The sequence below is a fragment of the Schistocerca piceifrons genome, chromosome 5 (assembly GCF_021461385.2).
Source record: "Schistocerca piceifrons isolate TAMUIC-IGC-003096 chromosome 5, iqSchPice1.1, whole genome shotgun sequence".
In the NCBI taxonomy this organism is placed as follows: domain Eukaryota; kingdom Metazoa; phylum Arthropoda; class Insecta; order Orthoptera; family Acrididae; genus Schistocerca; species Schistocerca piceifrons.
In genome coordinates this window covers 216880543-216899528 of record NC_060142.1, presented here as the reverse complement: position 1 = coordinate 216899528, position 18986 = coordinate 216880543, and the positions used below count along the sequence as shown (strand labels likewise).

Sequence of the window (18986 nt, the reverse complement as noted above, 5' to 3'; positions counted from 1 at the left end):
TTGTGGTAAGGCGTCACGAGCATCGACTTTGTCTATTAGCAACTGCAGCGACTGTTGTAAGATGTCTAACTGGAGCTGCTGCTGCTGCTGTTGCCCCAGAAGACAGACCAACTTTGCCTCCATGGAAGCAACTACTGCCATTTACCTCATCGCCAAAGATGTTGTAACCTGTTGTAACCACGACCGGAACAGTCACAGGGTGGCCGAGAAAACATGGTGGGACCAAACGGAGAGTGGCCCGCGAACAAACAAATGGAAAGGACAGACACAAAACGACGACGGACGATTGAGAGAGACAGTACGACGATAACACGCAAGAAGCAACGGAGTGACAGAGACAACCAAATGAATCCAAGACATCCACTAGTAATAAAAACAAAGAACGGTAAACATGCTGTCTGTTGTCGAGGCGAGATGTCAAGACTCACGCAACGATTAGACTCGCTGGCTGAGCGAGAGGCAGGCGCTTAAATACTCTATCGGGGGTGCCACTATTGGCCTCTGGAACCACATGTTCCACTGTGGCGCCCTCACACTAAATGCGGGCCAGAATTTGCGCGCCACCACATGGTGCAGAGACCTCTAGGGGTCTTCGACGTCCATGACGTCTGGCCGGGATTCAAATTCCATGGCGTGCAATACCAGACTATTCATCACATTTACTTGCGATGGTAATGTATTCTTACCATGTGACTCATATTCTATAACCAATGTATAGAATGATAACTGCCAAGGCTGTAGAAAGAGCACAAACCTTTCAGTGACCAGATGGACAGTTCATAATGCTGTGAAAAAAAAGAAAGAAGGAATGGCACTAGGGAGTTTTGAACACAGCTCACCTGCTTGGCAGTCCAACACTATGATCGCTAACTCACGACACTGTTGTTTTTGCTGGCTGCTCTTTATTGCACTTTGTGAGATTGGACCATTCACCGTTTCTACTTCGCTTTTTTTAAATTATTTATTTATTTATTTATTTATTTCTTCGCAGTTCAGTTCACCTTCTTCCTGTTTTTATGCTTGATCTGTATTCAGTTTTTGACAGGCTATCCACTGGGCCATCTTAGCACTAAATCTGAGTGGGGTGCAATGGGGGCACTTTCCCATGTGAAGAAAACTGTGAGTACAGAAAACTTCGTTGAGAACTTATTGGCAAAATATCTCTCGGTGAATTATCTGGTATGTGAAGCTACCTTGTTGGGTGTATCAGAGTAGAATAAATTGCTTTTTTTAGACTGGCCAGCTTACATCAACTGAAATTGGGAAGAAAATTGTCCTTACTCAGCTTCCCATGTTTTTCGAAATTCAGTCACATTTTGTTGTTCAGACAATATTTGTTGTCAGCAAGATCAGCAGTATTTGATTGTGACTACCAAGCATTTGTGCTACATTTGAAAGCTGCTAAGCATTCAGTATTCTATTTACTTGGTATTCACGTATTTTACAGGACTATCATAAAATAAAGAACTGTAATCAGTATGATGCTTCACACTGTTTATTTTTCACGATCTTCCCATTGTTTCAATTATTACTCTGTCACCCTGAAAGCTATCCAAATTTAACTTTGTGCTGGGGTTGCAATTTTTCAAAATCATACTTTTCTGGTGTATGAAGTGTTATTTCACTATATATTGTTTATTTAAAGACAGCAGAAATATGTGTTTGCAATTGCTCCACTTGGGTTTCTCAGTTGTCTTACAGATGATTTTTATACATACTGTTTTAGGTTAGCTGCAACCAGAGCATTCAGAAGCTAACTGAAAAATTTGTAATGGAGCTTCAGCAGGACTATCCATCTACTGCATCTGTAGTGTTCCGTACTGGAGAAAAGCTTAGTATGCCAAGGGACATCAAGCTTTCAAATGAGACTTGTTCCCTCTGTGAGGTATAGAAATTATATTTTCTTAGAGTTTGAATTTACTTTAAGTGTGTTGTTATTAGGCAATGAAACACTTAATGTGCGTCTTTACAAGAGGAGGAATTATTCAAAGTATGTGTTTACTATGGATAAATGAGAAGAAATAAATTCACACAATGCTAGAACATACTGGTAAAACAATTGGAGGATGAGAGAGCCTTAACATTGTGCAAATAGGAAGGTGTACTTTCAGCTATAGCGTCATTTACAGGAGCAGTAGTTTGTGACTCAAGTAATGAGAGGACAATTACTGCACAATTGACAAAGCTCCTAAAAACATCAGACAGCTGTATGGTGGGAAGTAACTCCAAGGTGCAAAGAGTCCATTGTACCTGTGTAGCACAGATTTAACGAGATTATCAGCGAGTTTCTGAGTGACAAATTCTTCATCCTCAAAAGGTTCAATTTGCTGCACAGTAACAGTCATGGCAGATGCTGGCCATTTTTAATATGGGTTTCAAGTAAATTCTGTTGATTTTCAGTTGGATTCAGCTATGGGAAATTCATTGGCCATAATGTTATACTAATGATATGACTCAGTGGACCTTGGTTAAATGCTTCCGGAGCAATTCCTAAAGCTCTTATAATAGTTTCTTTTTTTCTATTGTCAGCAAACACTGAACACAGTGCTAAACTTTTCAGTTTTGCAAATTACCTGTGATAAATGTGCAGGGAGTCATGAATCATCCCCTCTGAAAAAATACACTGCCAGAAAAAAAAGTGAAGCACGTAGAAGGGGAGGAGGAAATGAAATGGAACTTCTTCGCTTGGAAGGGTATGGGCTATTACTTTAGTGATTACGAATTCAAATCATTTTTACAAAGAACTTGGCAGTATGAGCCCACTTATCAGTATTACATTGCATCCCCTCTGGCACTGCATGCACTGATTCGATTGAGATGGATGTCATAAAGCCCCCTCCTAAGGCAATCTGGCTTCACAACTGTTGTAACTGGTCCTTGATACACTGGCACTGAGGTGGAGTTAACCGAGCTGGTCTACACGTGTTCTAATGGGAACAAATCTGGGCATCATACTGTGCATGCGAGTACCTCAGCATCATGCAGTCAGTTCATAGAGGTATGTACTGTGCATGGATGAGCCTTGTCCTGTTGAGAACTGGTACCAAGATACTGTCATGTGAAAGGTAACACGTGAGGACACAGAAAGTACAGTGCTTGCCATTGCGTTACCGGAGTTCCATCAATTACTACAAGCTATGACCTGAAGTACGAGGGTGGTTTGAAAAGTTCTCGGACCGGAATAGAAAAAAAATACTTATATCACTGAAACTTTTTTTATTTTTCAATGTAGTCTCCTTGTAGATTAATGCACTTGATCCAACAATGTACCAGTGCCTTGATCCCATCTCAAAAATGAGTTTCCTCTAGGTCTGCAAAATAGTTGTCAACTCCAGCTATCAATTCTTTGTTTGAAATGAATCTTCATCTACCAACTAAAATTTTCAGTTTTGGGAAGAGATGGAAGTCTTACAGAGTCATATCAGGTGGATAAGGTGGGTGTGGCAACAATTCATACCTTAGTTTGTGTAATTTTGCCGTGGTGATGGCAAGTTTTTGATCCAACGTCAAGAGTCGCGGCACCCATCTTGCAGATAATTTTTTCATTTCTAATTCTTCAGTTAAAATATGATATACTCTTTTTGATGACATCTGGCAAGCACGAACAGTTTCACGCACTTTCAATCAGCGATCCTCCATGACCATTTTGTGCACTTTTGCAATGATTTCTGGAGTAGTAACATCTTGGCCGACCACTGTGCAGATCAACATCTAAGCTCTTCCGACCAAATTTAAATTCATTTGTCCGATTTGCAACAGTTGAATATGAAGGAGCAGAGTCCCCCTGTGTATTCTGGAAATCAATGTGAATGTCCTTTTTCTTTCATACCTTTCTTTACGAAGTATTTAATCACTGCGTACTGATGTGGCTCGTGTTTATAGGCAACAGTCCCATGAATATCACGTGAACAACTCATTGCACTAGTGCTGATCTCTCATGGTGATTCCAAGAACTTTTCAAACTACCCTCGCAATACCCAATGGCTCCCCACACCATGGCACCAGCAGTGACACTAATGTGCATCTCAGAAACATTGGAAGAATGGAATCCCTATCCACATTGCTGCCGTCCTTGCCGATGATGATTATCTGGTGTAATGAAGAACTGTGATTCACACTGAACACACTGTGATGCCATTCATCAGCCGTCTGTGCTTCCCAGCCATGGCACCAATCTAAACATAGCCTTTTATCTTGTGTTGCTAACAGCGGCCTAAGCAGGGGACAGTAATTCCCTAGTCTGGCTGCTGCAAATCTCCGACCAACGCTGCAGGATGGCACGTAATGTTGCAACGAGTCCACTACTTGTCCCTGGATGCCAGGCACAAATGTGAAGGGGTTATAATGTGCTGGGTGCACAATATGATGATGCTCTCTTGTGTTGGCAGATCTGACCGACTAGAACCTTGACGACAAGCATACCTGCTGTCACATTTCCATGTAAAACATTGGGCCGCTGTCACATCCAAATGCTTCACAAATTTGGATATTGTTTGATTCAACCAGCTGGCCAAATGGTGAACCACAATGAGGTCTCTTCCAAACTCTATCAGGTGCTGATAGCACTGTGTCACATGTGTCTGTTGCATCTCAGTGTCTTTCACTGTGATCACTCTACATCTCTCGCTGTTCCTGTCCCTTATATACCCTAACAGTCATGGTAACAGCACTAATGCAGTCTGGTGGCCATTATGTGTCACAGAGAACTTTAAACTTTTACAAATTCGCCAATGGTGTGTATATGTACAAAGTCACCTTGACATCAAAAACCATGTCTTGTGGGTGCCTCACTGTGTTTTTTTTGTCAAGCAGTGTGTTTTCTTGTATATTTCTCTGTTAAATTGTCCAAGCTGTCTTCCGACTATATGTTTATGCCACTGATTTAGTTACACTAGTCTAGCAGACATGAAATCTTCATATTTGCAAGCCTCCTTTTACCACAATAAATAATGACTCTGCATAGGTGTCAGCAGTAACAGTACATGCAGTTTCTGCATTATGTATGTTTTATAACAATTACTAAATAACAAGAATATGAGCCCCCAACTCTCCTTATCCAGATATATCACAATAGCATGAACAAAATGTCCCACTCTTACACAGTGGACTTGTTAAATTGGGTGACACAATGCATGCAGAGTTTGGAGATAGGAAAGCATCCAGGGTAGTATTTATATTTTTACTAAATGTATTAAGAGCAAACAAATTATAGTATACACCTTATCGCAAATCCCATTATTATGTAGTACATGTCTTAAAATACAGGTATGAAAATAATAATACTAACAAAATTTTAAAAGCAATTAATATGTTGCCTGCAAACATAACGCAACGCTTGCCTGTCTGAATGCATGTAGTCCACAGTCTCCTCTCAAACAGGTCACACGGGGTTAGCACACTGCACTCATATTTGGGAGGACGATGGTTCAAACCCATGTCTAGCCACGCTAATTTATGTTTTCTGTGATTTCCGTAAGTCACTCCAGGCATATGCCGGTACGGTTCCTTTGAAAAGGAATAGCTGATTTCCTTCCCCATCCTTGACAAAGTCACATGCAGCCAGGCACAGGACACATGGCACTGCAATCACTTACAAAACAGGCTACACAGCTAGCATATGTTGCTCAAGAAAGAACTACAATTGGATAGCAGCTGGCCTCTTCCAGTAGACTCACTGAAACATCAGTCACAAAGTAATTTTAATCAGAATATAATTCACTAATTAAAGAACTTAGAATATGTAAATAGAAACATTGTAGGGCTAATAACTAATCTAAACTAAGTTAAGAAAAACAAAAAGTGACACAAATCTCTACATACTGCACTACACTGGTAAACAGAGTAAAAACTAAGTTTGTGCATGGCAGCTATAGCATTTTCTTGCAGAAACCAGCTTCCTTTAATATTGCACAATGCAGATATTTCCTTCCTCAGTAAATTACACTTGCACCAGGAGAAGTCATCACATGACGTCTCCGAGTAATGCCATTAAGTACATGAGCACAGCAGCCTGACAGTCACTGTATAGTATGAAACTATACATCACACGCCATTCAGTATCTCACCACCAACCTGACTACTTCTCACTGTCTTGCTTTTGACTTGCTCCTTGGCTATTCTAGTTTGGATGATGATGATGTGTATTTTGTAGTGGTTTCTGATTTCTATGTTACAGCCTTTGTGAATTTTCACACTCTTCTTGCAACTGCCCATGCTAGTTCCAAGGTTGCTGGTAGCTGCACTGCTCTGAACGTACCTGTTTACAGTCCACCACAACCTCCTATGGTCCGTCAGCTTACAGGCACAGTGCTGCCTTTTCTGACCACTTCTCTTTGATTCTACACTTATGAGCCAAAACATTATAACCACTGCCCACTGCGAGATTGAATGCCACCTGTTGGTGTTGAGAGCATGTGAAGTGAACCAAGGATGAGTGGGAAATCCACACATTGACAAGGTACAGATTGCTGTGGCCCAGTACCTAGGAAAGAGCAGCTCGGAAATAAAAAAATGGTGAGCTGTTTGCATGCTAAATTCATGAAGAACAGTGAAACCATGAGTAGATGACAAGGTGTTGGACATCCACATCACATTGGAGAATGTGGAGGTTCATGGCTTGTCCATTCTGTAAAGAGGATAGGTGGTAATCTGTGGCAGATCTGTCGACAGAGTACATTGCTGCTGCAGGCAGAGATACTTTGGAGCACAGTACTCGGTGCACGTTGCTGAACATACGACTGGACAACATATGAACCATACGTGTTCATATGTTGGCCCAACAACATTCAACTGCAGTGGGCATGGGATCATTGAGAGCAGACCATGGATTAATATAAGTGTCATGTTTAATGTTGAACCAGGTTGATAGCCATGCCTGGATAAACTGTCATGTATGGGTGCTTGAGACTGCACCATGGACACAGACCGTTGGCGAGCATTTTGTTATCCCATGGGCTTGGGCTCCTGTGGTACGTGTGATAGTAGTCAAAGACACCATGACAGTTGTGAATGTCATGATCGTCATTATGGACCATCTACATCCCTTCATACTTAACATCTTCTGCAGTGATGACGGCTCCTTCTAACTGAATGACTCCCCCTGTGATTTGAGGAGCATGATAGTGAACTCACATTGATGTCTTGGCTACCAAGTTCACTTGTTCTGAATCCCATGGAGGACATATTGGATACTATTGAGTGCCAGCTTCGTGCTCACAAACCCCCAGCCTGTAATTTACAGGAATTGTGTGAAGTGTGTGTAGGAGTCTGGTGCTATATACCTCTGGAAACCTACAAAGGGCTTGTTAAATCCATGCTGTGCACAATCACTGCTGTATTTTAGTCCAGGGATGGATCAACATACTATTAAACAGGTGGTCATAATGTTTTGGCTCATCAGTGTATCTAATAAGATAGCTTACTTCGCCCACCAAGATTGTTGCCTTAGCTTACTTTTACAGACAAGATTATAATGACGCCGTATTTGTAAATAAAAAAAGCAAATAAGTGGCACAGCCTTCAATGTCAAAGTGCTGTACCATTCTTTTGTTCCCATGTCTGGGAAAACATTGTTACTGCCACAAATATTCCAGTTATTATTGTTTTAGTATTAAGAAAAATTGACACAACAGCAGAGAATTACATGTTCATTTCTTTTGTTTCTCAGTATTGTAAAAATTCCTTCAGCAACTCAGAATTCTTTATTACTGTTATATAAGTATGGTAAGTGCCCTGAACTATAGGGAAAATGTAGCCCGTGAGAAGTGGAACAAAAATTAACAGATGTCCGCTATGGGTATTTATCACAAACATTATAGCAGTGTTGTGAAATTTTTAGTTGTCTGTAACACTTCTGCCTTATATTTCATGGCTGTGTGACCTGCTGTTGAAATATTTAGTGACAACAGAACATAACATTGAGACAAGATTAATTAATAAGTGTACAAGACAGAAAATATACAGAAATTTGTCCGTAAATACTTATGCCATAGAAGCTGATATGAGTGAACAGAGAAAGAGGGAGAGAAACTGTAACTCTTTTATACATTTACCATAGTACCCCTTTACCTTTGGCAAGTACTTGTTGTATCATATTCTAATCTTAGCCTCCCACACATCACTATTAAAGTTCTGTGTCTGTGTGAAAAGTTTAGAAAGCTTTGAGATGTGTAAGATTTACAAAAGAAGAACTTTTTGCTTATCTTGATTTTCTCTAGTTGTTGTTGTTGTGTCTAGGGATACATTCTTGAGTCTGTAATTACATTGTGGGTTCTTGATGACTAAATAACTGATGAAGATTTGCCTGTTGCTATGAATATCTTTTTATTTTATCCCATTCTTCTAAGTCACACCCACTTTACAATTTTCGTTTCTATCACACCAAAGAGTACGTTATTGGTGACACAATCAAAAACGTGTCTGATTCTATCAGAGGCATGCCCACCACTACCTAATATTCTGCGGTACTCATCATATTCCAAAGAGTTTACAAAGCAAAAGAGTTTACAAACTTTCTTGGCGCAAGAAGAATCTTCGTTAAATTATATAATTATTTTATAAATTAGTCCAGACATAAATGTAATAATTAGTGTTAGATTGGGCAATTAATAATATGAATTATAATATGCCAGATATTTTCGTTATTTCAGATATTTTTAAAAGAAGAGTAATTTTAACGATTAGTGCATATCGATTGTAACAAATTAATTTCTCTTGATACATTTTAGACCAAAGCATAACACATCACATACAAAATCATATGAAATTCATTCAGTTAGACAGCTGATATTATGTTCACCTATACAATGTTTGACCTGGAATTCGATCGCATCAACTCAACAAACATTTTAAGAATGTATTGTCTATGAAAAGAAACCTAGGCAAAACTGGTAACAAAACTTTAAGTACCAACGATTACAGAGGTGTCTTATTCCACGTGGGCACAAACTCCATCCACAGTAACAGTGAGGAAGAAATCGTGAATGAAACACGTTATCTGATTGTTGTTGTTGTGGTCTTCAGTCCTGAGACTGGTTTGATGCAGCTCTCCATGCTACTCTATCCTGTGCAAGCTTCTTCATCTCCCAGTACCTACTGCAACCTACATCCTTCTGAATCTGCTTAGTGTATTCATCTGTTGGTCTCCCTCTACGATTTTTACTCTCCACGCTGCCCTCCAATGCTAAATTTGTGATCCCTTGATGCTTCAAAACATGTCCTACCAACCGACCCCTTCTTCTAGTCAAGTTGTGCCACAAACTTCTCTTCTCCCCAATCCTATTCAATACCTCCTCATTAGTTATGTGATCTACCCACCTTATCTTCAGCATTCTTCAGTAGCACCACATTTCGAAAGCTTCTATTCTCTTCTTGTCCATACTAGTTATCGTCCATGTTTCACTTCCATACATGGCGTTCATACAGTAAAGCTGCATGTCCTCGGGAAAAATTACAGCTGTAGTTTCCCCTTGCTTTTAGCCGTTCGCAGTACCAGCACAGCAGGGCTGTTTTGGTTAATGTTACAAGGCCAGATCAGTCAATCATCCAGACTGTTGCCCCTGCAACTACTGAAAAGGCTGCTGCCCCTCTTCAGGAACCACATGTTTGTCTGGCCTCTCAACAGATACCCCTCCGTTGTGGTTGCACCTACGGTACGGCCATCTGTATCGCTGAGGCACACAAGCCTCCCCACCAGCGGCAAGGTCCATGGTTCATGGGGGGGGGGGGGTTTATCTGATTAGATCGGCGAAAACTGTATACCCAACATCCAGGCTGGTAATTAGTGGAATTATTCACCGAAGATCGGTAAGTGATACTTACATCAACAGGATAAATACCGGCATTGGGAACAGTGCAACAGACTCGGTGCAGTATTATTGACACAAACAAGTTCTTAAACTATAAGTGTCTGGGAAAAGATGGCCTGCACTTGAATAGATTAGGCTCTGTGAGCCTTAGTAAAACATTCATAGATATGTGTAAAATCCTAAGAAGCAAGGGAATCTAACTCATTCTGATAGGGGTGACAAAGAAAAAACTCAAACTGAAAAAAAAAGTTTAGGTACCAAACAAAGGATGTGTACGTGAAATAACTAAAAGCCAAAATGATCTGTTGATGCACTGGAATATAAATGGCTGAGGGGCAGAACTACCAAATCGTAAATACTCAAAAATCGACGAACTAAAAATTCTGCTTTCAGAATCCATAAATTTTAAAATAATCATCCTAAATGAACACTGGTTAACAGGAGATAGTATAAAACTATCAAATAGTATTAATAATTTTAAGGTAGCTGCTAGCTTTTGTAGAATAAGCAGATCTCGTGGAGGCTCCTGCATTCTTGTCAATTCTTCTGTAAGTTATACAGTAAGAGATAATTTTAATTATTTAAATGAAGAGAGCGTGTTTGAAAGTTGCTCTGTAGAACTAGGTGATCTGAACACACTGGTTATAGCAATCTACAGAATTCCTGGATGTGCGGTAACTAAAGTGTTTTTAGCCAAATTCGCATGCCTCCTAGAAAAACTCCATAAAGAAAGTAAGAAAAAAGTTGTTATAGCAGCAGACTTCAACTTAAATGTCTTAGTTGAAAGCAATGATTCCACAGAATTTTGTGACTTAATTCAGAAATCTGGTTTCCAGCTAAATTTTTCTGAAGGCGCTAGGGAAAACAGCAGATCAGTGACCTGCATTGACAATATTATTACTAACTACAAATTTGACAGTGGAAATAAGCACAAATACTGCTTAGACTTGGGTATTTCAGATCACTCAGCTCTGTTTATTGAGCTCCCAAAAGCAAATAACCTAAAGCCTCCAGAAGTGTATATAAAAAGGGATCTCAGTAAAAGTAAAATGGATTTATTCCACAGTAAATTAAGTATAATAAGCTGGCCTGTAGACCACAATAGTTCAAGCTCGATAAACTATGACAAATTCTTAAATTGTTTCTTAGAGGTATTTAATGAATCATTTCCTCGTAGATACAAGCAAAAGAAGGTAATTGGTAAACTCAAATGGATTACAACAGGAATAAAAATTTCTAGTGCCAGAAAGAGAGAGCTCTACAATGAGTTAAAATCAAACAGAAATCCGGATTTTGTTACTTATGTCAAACAGTATAAAGCTGTATTTAGGAAAGTTGTAGTGGCAGCTAAAAAAATGGCAAATAATAAATTCATACGAGAACACAGAAATAAAACAAAAGCAGTGTGGTCAGTTGTTCAGTCTGAATTAGGAGCCAAAGTAAAAATTCATGAGATTTTGAAAATTAGACATGAAAATGAAATTATAGTAAACCCTGCTCAGATGTCAAGTTGTTTCAATGAATTCTTCCTAAATGTAGTAAGATCGGATGTGGATATGACATTCTGTCAGGGCATCACAAAAATGTGGAAAACAGCTAGAACACATCTTTTAAACAATTTGAAAAAATCACCCAAAGGGATGTGGAAAAGGAAATATTGTCTCTAAAAAACAAAACCTCACATGAGTGGGATGAAGTAACAACATCTGTAATCAAGTATGTGTACGATACTATTACTCAACCACTGTCAACTATTATAAATCAATCTTTTGAACAAGGATGCTTTCCAAATGTATTGAAATATGCTGAGATCAGACCTCTATTCAAAGAAGGATCGACAGAAGATATGGGGAATTACCACCCTATCTCTCTCTTGCTGGTCTTCTCTAAAGTGTTTGAAAAGATTGCAGCAAAACAAATTAGTAAATTTCTTACTGTAAATGGTATAATTTTTAAAAACCAGTTCGAATCCCATCAGGGTAAAAGCACTGTGAATGCTATAAATGAGTTTATCCAAAAAATATGCTCCACGTTAGATAAAGGTAGAAAGGTCACAGGAATATTCTGTGATCTAACTAAAGCTTTCGATTCAGTGGACCATGCATTACTCCTCCACAAATTACAGATGTATGGAATCAGGGACACTGCTTTAAAATTGTTTAGCTCTTACCTGTCAGGGAGGAAACAAAGAGTAATTTTAACTTCAAATGGAACCAATTATTCCTCAGACTGGAAAACAGTTCCCCACAAGGTTCGATATTGGGTCCCTATCTGTTTCTTTTTTAAGTAAATGACCTACCACTTGCTATTGATGTTCATTCAGTCTTATTTGCTGATGATACATCAGTTCTAATTGAAAATGAGGTATCTGAAAATATTCCAGAAAAAGCCAAAAATACTTTAGAAAAACTTGAATCTTGGTTCTATCAAAGTGGACTAAAACTAAATGTAACTAAAACCAAAATGATGCAATTTGAAGCTAAATCAGTTGAAAGGACTGAAATAAAGATAACTTGCAATGATCAGGATATCACAGAAGCAAACCACGTGAAGTTCTTAGGCCTAAATCTTGACAAAATTTAAATTGGAAGGTACCCATAGGTTACTTAGCAAATAAACTGAACAACTTAGCATTTGCAATGTGTATTTTGTCAGGTGCCACAAACATGGATACCAGAAAAATGGTTTATCACTACTACTTTGAGTCAGTTATTTGTTATGGCATAATCTTCTGGGGAAATACAGCAAATGTCAGGCTCCTAGTATTACAAAAGAAAGTAATTAGAAACGTGTGTCTATCCCCTCACTTTACATGTATGAGATGGTGGTGTTCCTATATAAAAAAAAAAAAAAAAAAATTAACATACACTAGACACTTTCCGTTTTGATCACAACTACAGCACTCGCCACAGAGATAACTTCAAACTTCCAACACATTGTTTAAAACTTTATGCCCAAATGCCAGAGTATATGGGGTTAAAAATTTTCAATAAAATAAAAGGTAGTAATATATTTAAAATGGAGCTTGGTTCAGTGAAAAGATTGCTCTTTACTCTTCTGGTGGAAAAGTGTTGTTATTCTGTCGATGAATTCATTGAGGACAGCTTCATGGTCTGAACACAGGGATTGTATTACATGTATTACTTTATGTACATGTGTAGCTGTAACTTAGAAATGAAAAATATAATGTAAACTTTTGTATTTCTCTTTAAAAAAGTGAAAAAAGTTTCTTTAGTAAACTTTGACATGTCTCCTGTACATAAAATCAAATGATTTGAAAATTGTACGTAATGAGATGAATAAACCACATATCACATATCACAAGAATCGATAGTATACAAGCTATCGGTCATTTCTATAAAAAGAAGAAGAAGAAAAAAAAAGAAAAGTAATGTTAGAGGAGGATGACCATTAAAGACAATGCCCACACAAGTTTTCGGAACAGAAATTATATATAGAAGCAGTTGGATATATTATGAGGAATGGTTGAATGATTGATTCTTGAGGTGGTGGTGGAAGCAGAGGCACAGACACTCTACTACTAATATCTCAGCAATGCCCCCTGGTCCCCCCCCCCCCCTTCTTTTGTTCAGCAAAAGAACAACATGGCCATATGACCATCATCTTTTTACTCAATGATTTTGGAAAATTTCACTTCCTCAGTGGAGAGTCATTTGGAAAGAGCCTTACAGCTGACTGACTTGTATCAGGCTCATATTGATGTATCAAACTCTCATTTGAAGCACAATGCTGCACGAATGATGGGAGGCATCTTTATTGAAACCCTTTAATTATGCCTTTAACCCATGCCACGGCCTGTTCTCAGTGAACTGATGGGTACTTACTGAGAAAAACTTGCTCAAGACTTCTGAAAATTGCAGCAAATGATGAAGACCCAACATGTTGTATAAGTTATTTTTGGATCATTTCACACTAGATTATACGGTGAACTATGTTTCACTTTGTAACTGCAGTTGGTGAGTTGGTGGGCACACTGTTTGATCCTCAAGCTGCATGCATATCTGATGCACAGCACCAAGTTCAATGAAGAAAAAGGTTTTGGTGCAGCATGGTGCATCCAGCCTTGATGGCAAACTGTGCCACACTGCACAACAATGAACAAGTTCTGTGCAGTGCCGATACATCAAATGAATGTTTGTTCATGCACACTCTGTTTACACAGAGTTTCTCGCTACTGAGCTGAAGTGTATCAACAGGAAGTGTGTAAATTCTGCGGGCTGTCCAAGACTGTAACTTCTATGTTAGAGGTGTATTAATTAATAATATACTGTTTTAAGATACACAAATTTTTTTACTAATTGTTGCACAATGTGATTTGGAGCTACAACTCCATTTTCAAGGACTGATTCATTTCTTTCAGTATGTCCTGTAAGTGTTCTCTGCTTTCACTTAGGCTAGCCTGTCATCACCGAATCTTATAATTGGCATCCTATTGATCACTTCTGATACAAAAATCACTTAAAAGCTTAATTTCCCAACATAGCTTTCGACTTATTGGTTCTGGTGTCACCCATCAATGATGTTCTCTAAGTCCCCCCCCCCCTTTTTCACCTTATGGTGAACAACTCTGAAAGCAACACTTGTGATTCGTCTCGAATTTTTTGTCAAACTAGACCACCACCACCACTTCAACAACATAGAACGCACACCTGTGCACACACTGGAACATTGCTGTGCATATATGAACACTGCTTCAGTCTGTGCATTTCTGTGCTGTTATGCACAGCTGTGTGCCACATTTGTGCTTGGCATTGCGTGGCCAGTGAGGTCACAGCTTCATATTTAAGCATGGGTGGGTCGTATGCATTGTGTTATGTTACTAACTTCTGATTAACAGAAATTTTTTTTTTTTTTTTCCAGGCACCACTAGATGACAGAAATATGAAATCATCTTCTCTTCAAGCTACTGAATTTTCACGTCTAGCTTCCCATCTAGGACCTTCTGGATTCAGTTCTGACAGCATTATGAGTGACCCTTATTCAGTGAAAAACAATTTCCCAAGTGAAATGAAAGAAGAATGTCAGTCAGAAAGTGCCTATAAAGTGGACTGCAGTTCGTTCACAGATGGTTGTGATTGTCAGCATAAGTGTAGTCCTGACATGAAAATATGTATTTCTGATGCTGAAAAATGCTTTTGCTATAGCTGTCGAATTATTTTGAAAGAACTAGTAAGTATTATTTTGGCATATTCTCTTTACATATCTGTGTGCATATTTTATGTCTGGTAGTAGCATTTTCCTCTCTGTTACATCTTTCTTTTCTTTTTTCTTATGTTCAAGTTATTTCTACTGCAATTTAATTATTTTTTCAGTTGAAGTACTGGTATGCAGTATTTCTGTAAAGTGAGTGCCTAATAATCTTATCCCTCCCTTTTATTTTATTTTTTTATTTTTACAGGGCTCTGTAGAGGTTCTACCACAAGAAGTCCAAACTAAGATCCGAAATCAGCTTAGTTTCAGAAATATGAGAAAGGAAATTGCAGATTTTTTATTATGACACAGAGTTTTACCATAGCTTTTATTCATCTCTGTTATACTTTGTGAATAAAACCAAGGCACAAAGTCATTTGTCACTTGTGCTGTATACAGTTAGTGGTGATGATGAATTCTATCTTTGCTTTCATAGTTTCTATAGCATGCCGTGTTTGCTAACTGAGCTATATATTATTCACGTGGAAAAATACCTTTAGTGCAAGGGAGGCAAAAGAGAAGCTACAGTAACTTGAGTAAATTTGAGAGCGAGGCACATTTTTGAGTTGGCAAAGTGTTATTAGCAGTCCATTCACTGATTTGCTCATCAGTTACGAACTGTTTGACAAAGGCATACACATCATATATTTCAATTTCTGCAAACTGAACACGTGGGACAGTTTTGATCACTAGAGAAGTTCTTTCAGATGATCCCATAAAGGTATTTGATTTACCGTAATCAACTGTAGGATTCCAAATTCTGGAAATATTCTTCAGTCCACATTTTTTAAGTAGGCTAGAGCAGTTTAGTAGAAAAATATTACAGCACTATGAAATCTTTTTACCTCTGCTGGAAACAGACTTACTAACACAATTAACCACTTTAGTAGAGTGACTGTCTATCCTTCAACAATTTTCACTGCTTCATGAATCGGTGAAGCCTGGCTGTGAAGAAAGTATAACCATCCTTCAGAAAAGAGGCTCTGAAAGCTTCAAATGAACAGTGGGCATTTCTTTTCAAATTGGAAGTATGATTATGATGGTTAAACATCTTAATGACTGACTCAATAGCAGGCAGTAGAGCTAACCACCTTTTTTGGGCATAACCCAAATTTATTGCAAAATCTGTTTCCACATAGCTACCCAAGTCCTTCAGAGTTTCATCTCTCAAAGTGTATGTTTTTTAATACAGAAATATTTTGGAAAATAACATCTATACACCTACAGGCAAAATATCAGTAGCTGCTTGAACAGTACTATGTAATAAAGCAGCAGCACACCCAACCCATATCAGTCCATGGCCGAGTTGCACTTGTAGTATGATAAAAAACATTGTTCTGAGCTTCTCTTACAGCACCTCAAAAATTGCAATTAGCATTATCTGCACACAGTCCAACAACTTTTATCCTAGACCATTTTTTCTGAATTTAAAGTTGCAGTAGACACTGCTGCAAAGATTTTGTTTTATGTTTTTCATTTTGTAAGTGGAGTCGTATATAACCATGTCCACTGTGACTTATTGAGAAACTAATGGGTGCCTGGGAAGTAGGGACAAATTTGAATTTTGCGCCATTTCGTCATATGAGGTAGCCATGGTTTTTTTTTTCATGTTTGTTATCTGCCACCCTTCTAATTAGTAGCCGCCTTTGTGTGGTGACCATTGTTGCCTGATGTTTATTTTCGTCATGGAGCAGATGATAACTGACCAACGTATCTAAGTGAAAAAAACGTTATTACAAAAACAATGAAAGTCCCATGGCAGCTGTTTGTGAATTGCTTGTGACACTTGGATGTAATGCTGCTGTAACCGAATCATCAATTTGGAAGTTGATCCGGAAGTTTGAGACCATGGGGTCTGTTTCAAATGTTAAGAAAACAGGATGACTGCATTTTGTTCGAACACCAGAAGACATTGCTGTCGTGTGTGATAACGTGACCTTAAGCACCAGAAAATCTGTTTGCTGACAAACTCAACAATTGAATTTATCACTAAGTTTACTATATGAAATCCTTTCAAATGATCTGAAAATGCATGCTTACAATATTTGACTTACACAAGAGTTGAAGCTTGCAGATCACGGAAAGAAACATCAATTTGCTCAAGGGCCTTGGCTCGACAAGCAGAGAATGAGAACTTCACAAAAAAAAATTTTCTCAGATGAGGCACACTTCCTCCTCAATGGTAACGTCAATAAGTAGAAGTGCAGAATTTGGGGAATCAAAAATCTGCGAGTGACTGTGGAAGATGAGATGCATCCACAATGCATGACTGTGTGGTGTGGGTTCTGGACAGGAGCAGTGATCGGCCCATACTTCTTCTTCTTCTTCTTCTTCTTCTTCTTCTTCTTTTTTTTTTTTTTAATGGTGAGGGAGTTGCCATCACTGTGAATCGTGACCATTACCGAAACTTGCTTTCTGATTGGTTTTTCTCTCTTATTGGTGAAAATGAAGATTTTTGGTTTCAATAATATGGTGTGACATGTCACACATCCTGTGAAACAATTGCTCTGCTTAATGAAAAGTTTCCTCAAAAAACTATCCCTTTGCATGGCAACCAGGAATGGCCTGACAGATCATGTGATATTACGCCTTGTGACTTTTTTTTGTGGGTATTTGTGAAATCAAAAGTGGACGTGAACAAACTGCAAACAATACACCAATTGAAGGATGAAATTAAGAGAGTTATTAATGGCATCTCATCAGATGCTTGTTAATGCGTCATTGAGAACTTCAATGAATGCATTGCTCATTGCCGCACAGCCTTGGTGGTCATATTGAGAATATAATTTTTCTTACATAAATGAGAGTAGTTACTTAATGTGTTTGTAAAAAAAATTACATTTTCAATAAATTTTGTATGTTGTACAGCGTTTAATATCCGTCCCTACTTCCTGGACACCCTCTAGAAAGGCACATATGATTTTTTTCCTTTTGAGCCCTAAGAAATAATTTCACTGATGAATGGAGATTCTTTTTGAAATCGTTCATTGAAATAACACTTGCACTTCTGTGAGGTCATTCTTGCCAGGAAGTATTGCTATTTTAAAGAAAAACAACTAAAATTAACCAGTGTAATACAGTGTAACACTAAGTAGCACATAATACAAATCTGATATAATTTTGCGCACACAGATGTCACAGTAGTGGAAACCAGCTTTATGCATTGTAACCAACATACACAGTATTGGTGACACCAAAACAAAGAAGATTGGCTATTGCAATGCAAATGGGAATTCTGGTAAGAGTAGAACCTCTTTCTCAAACAGTTTCACCAACTAATAATAAAATATGTCAACAGAGATTAAATTAATATCTAACTCAGCATAAAGCATTTTGTAATAATTAAACTCAGGACAAATAGGTGTCCAGAATTACCTTTGAAAAATTTAGGACTGAGATCCAAAAATTGTGGCTGTCTCATAGTGGACTGGGGGTGGTCACATTAATTATTTGAAGAGTGTTTACTCATTATGTATTTGGGATTTGTATCTGTAGTTGGATAATTTTCATAACAGCTCCTCATAGTTAGATGAGGAGGGATTTGTAACCTCATTTGACTTGATTCATGTAATCATTTTTTTTAAATTTCTGTATGGGGTCATAAATACCTCCAGGTATCAGAGGCTGTGGAAAAAGGGGGGGGGGGTGAGAGAGAACAGGAAAAAATATGCACAAGAGGAAGTGAAGTTATCCAAGTTTTGATTGTAATTGTTGCAGTGGCATAGTTACAGACTGCAGCACAATGAGCCAGTCATCTCAGATGATGGTGGATATGGGAGAAGACTGTGTGCATTGTCTGTATTTGAATTTGTTAAATGTGTGCCTAATACCATGCAGAAATATGTAGAATCAAAACATAAGTAGTACAAGAGAATCAATGAAATTTCCTTCTTGTGCTGTGCAAGAAACATGCACCTGGAATAGATCCAACAATAACTGGAATAATGTGACAATTTCATTTTATGACAT

At 38.3% G+C, this 18986-nt stretch overlaps 1 protein-coding gene across 1 annotated transcript in view; it reads left to right on the top strand.

Moving 5' to 3' along the window:
• Positions 1–17882, top strand: part of LOC124798650 (cytoplasmic tRNA 2-thiolation protein 2-A) — a 70676-nt gene extending 52794 nt beyond the window's left edge. Inside the window, exons 7-9 of the mRNA XM_047262149.1 lie at positions 1727–1885; positions 14688–14996; positions 15226–17882. Coding sequence (XP_047118105.1) covers positions 1727–1885; positions 14688–14996; positions 15226–15324 — 567 coding nt within the window. The 3' untranslated portion in view covers positions 15325–17882. The remainder of the gene's footprint in view (positions 1–1726; positions 1886–14687; positions 14997–15225) is intronic.
• Positions 17883–18986: the final 1104 nt, after the last annotated feature.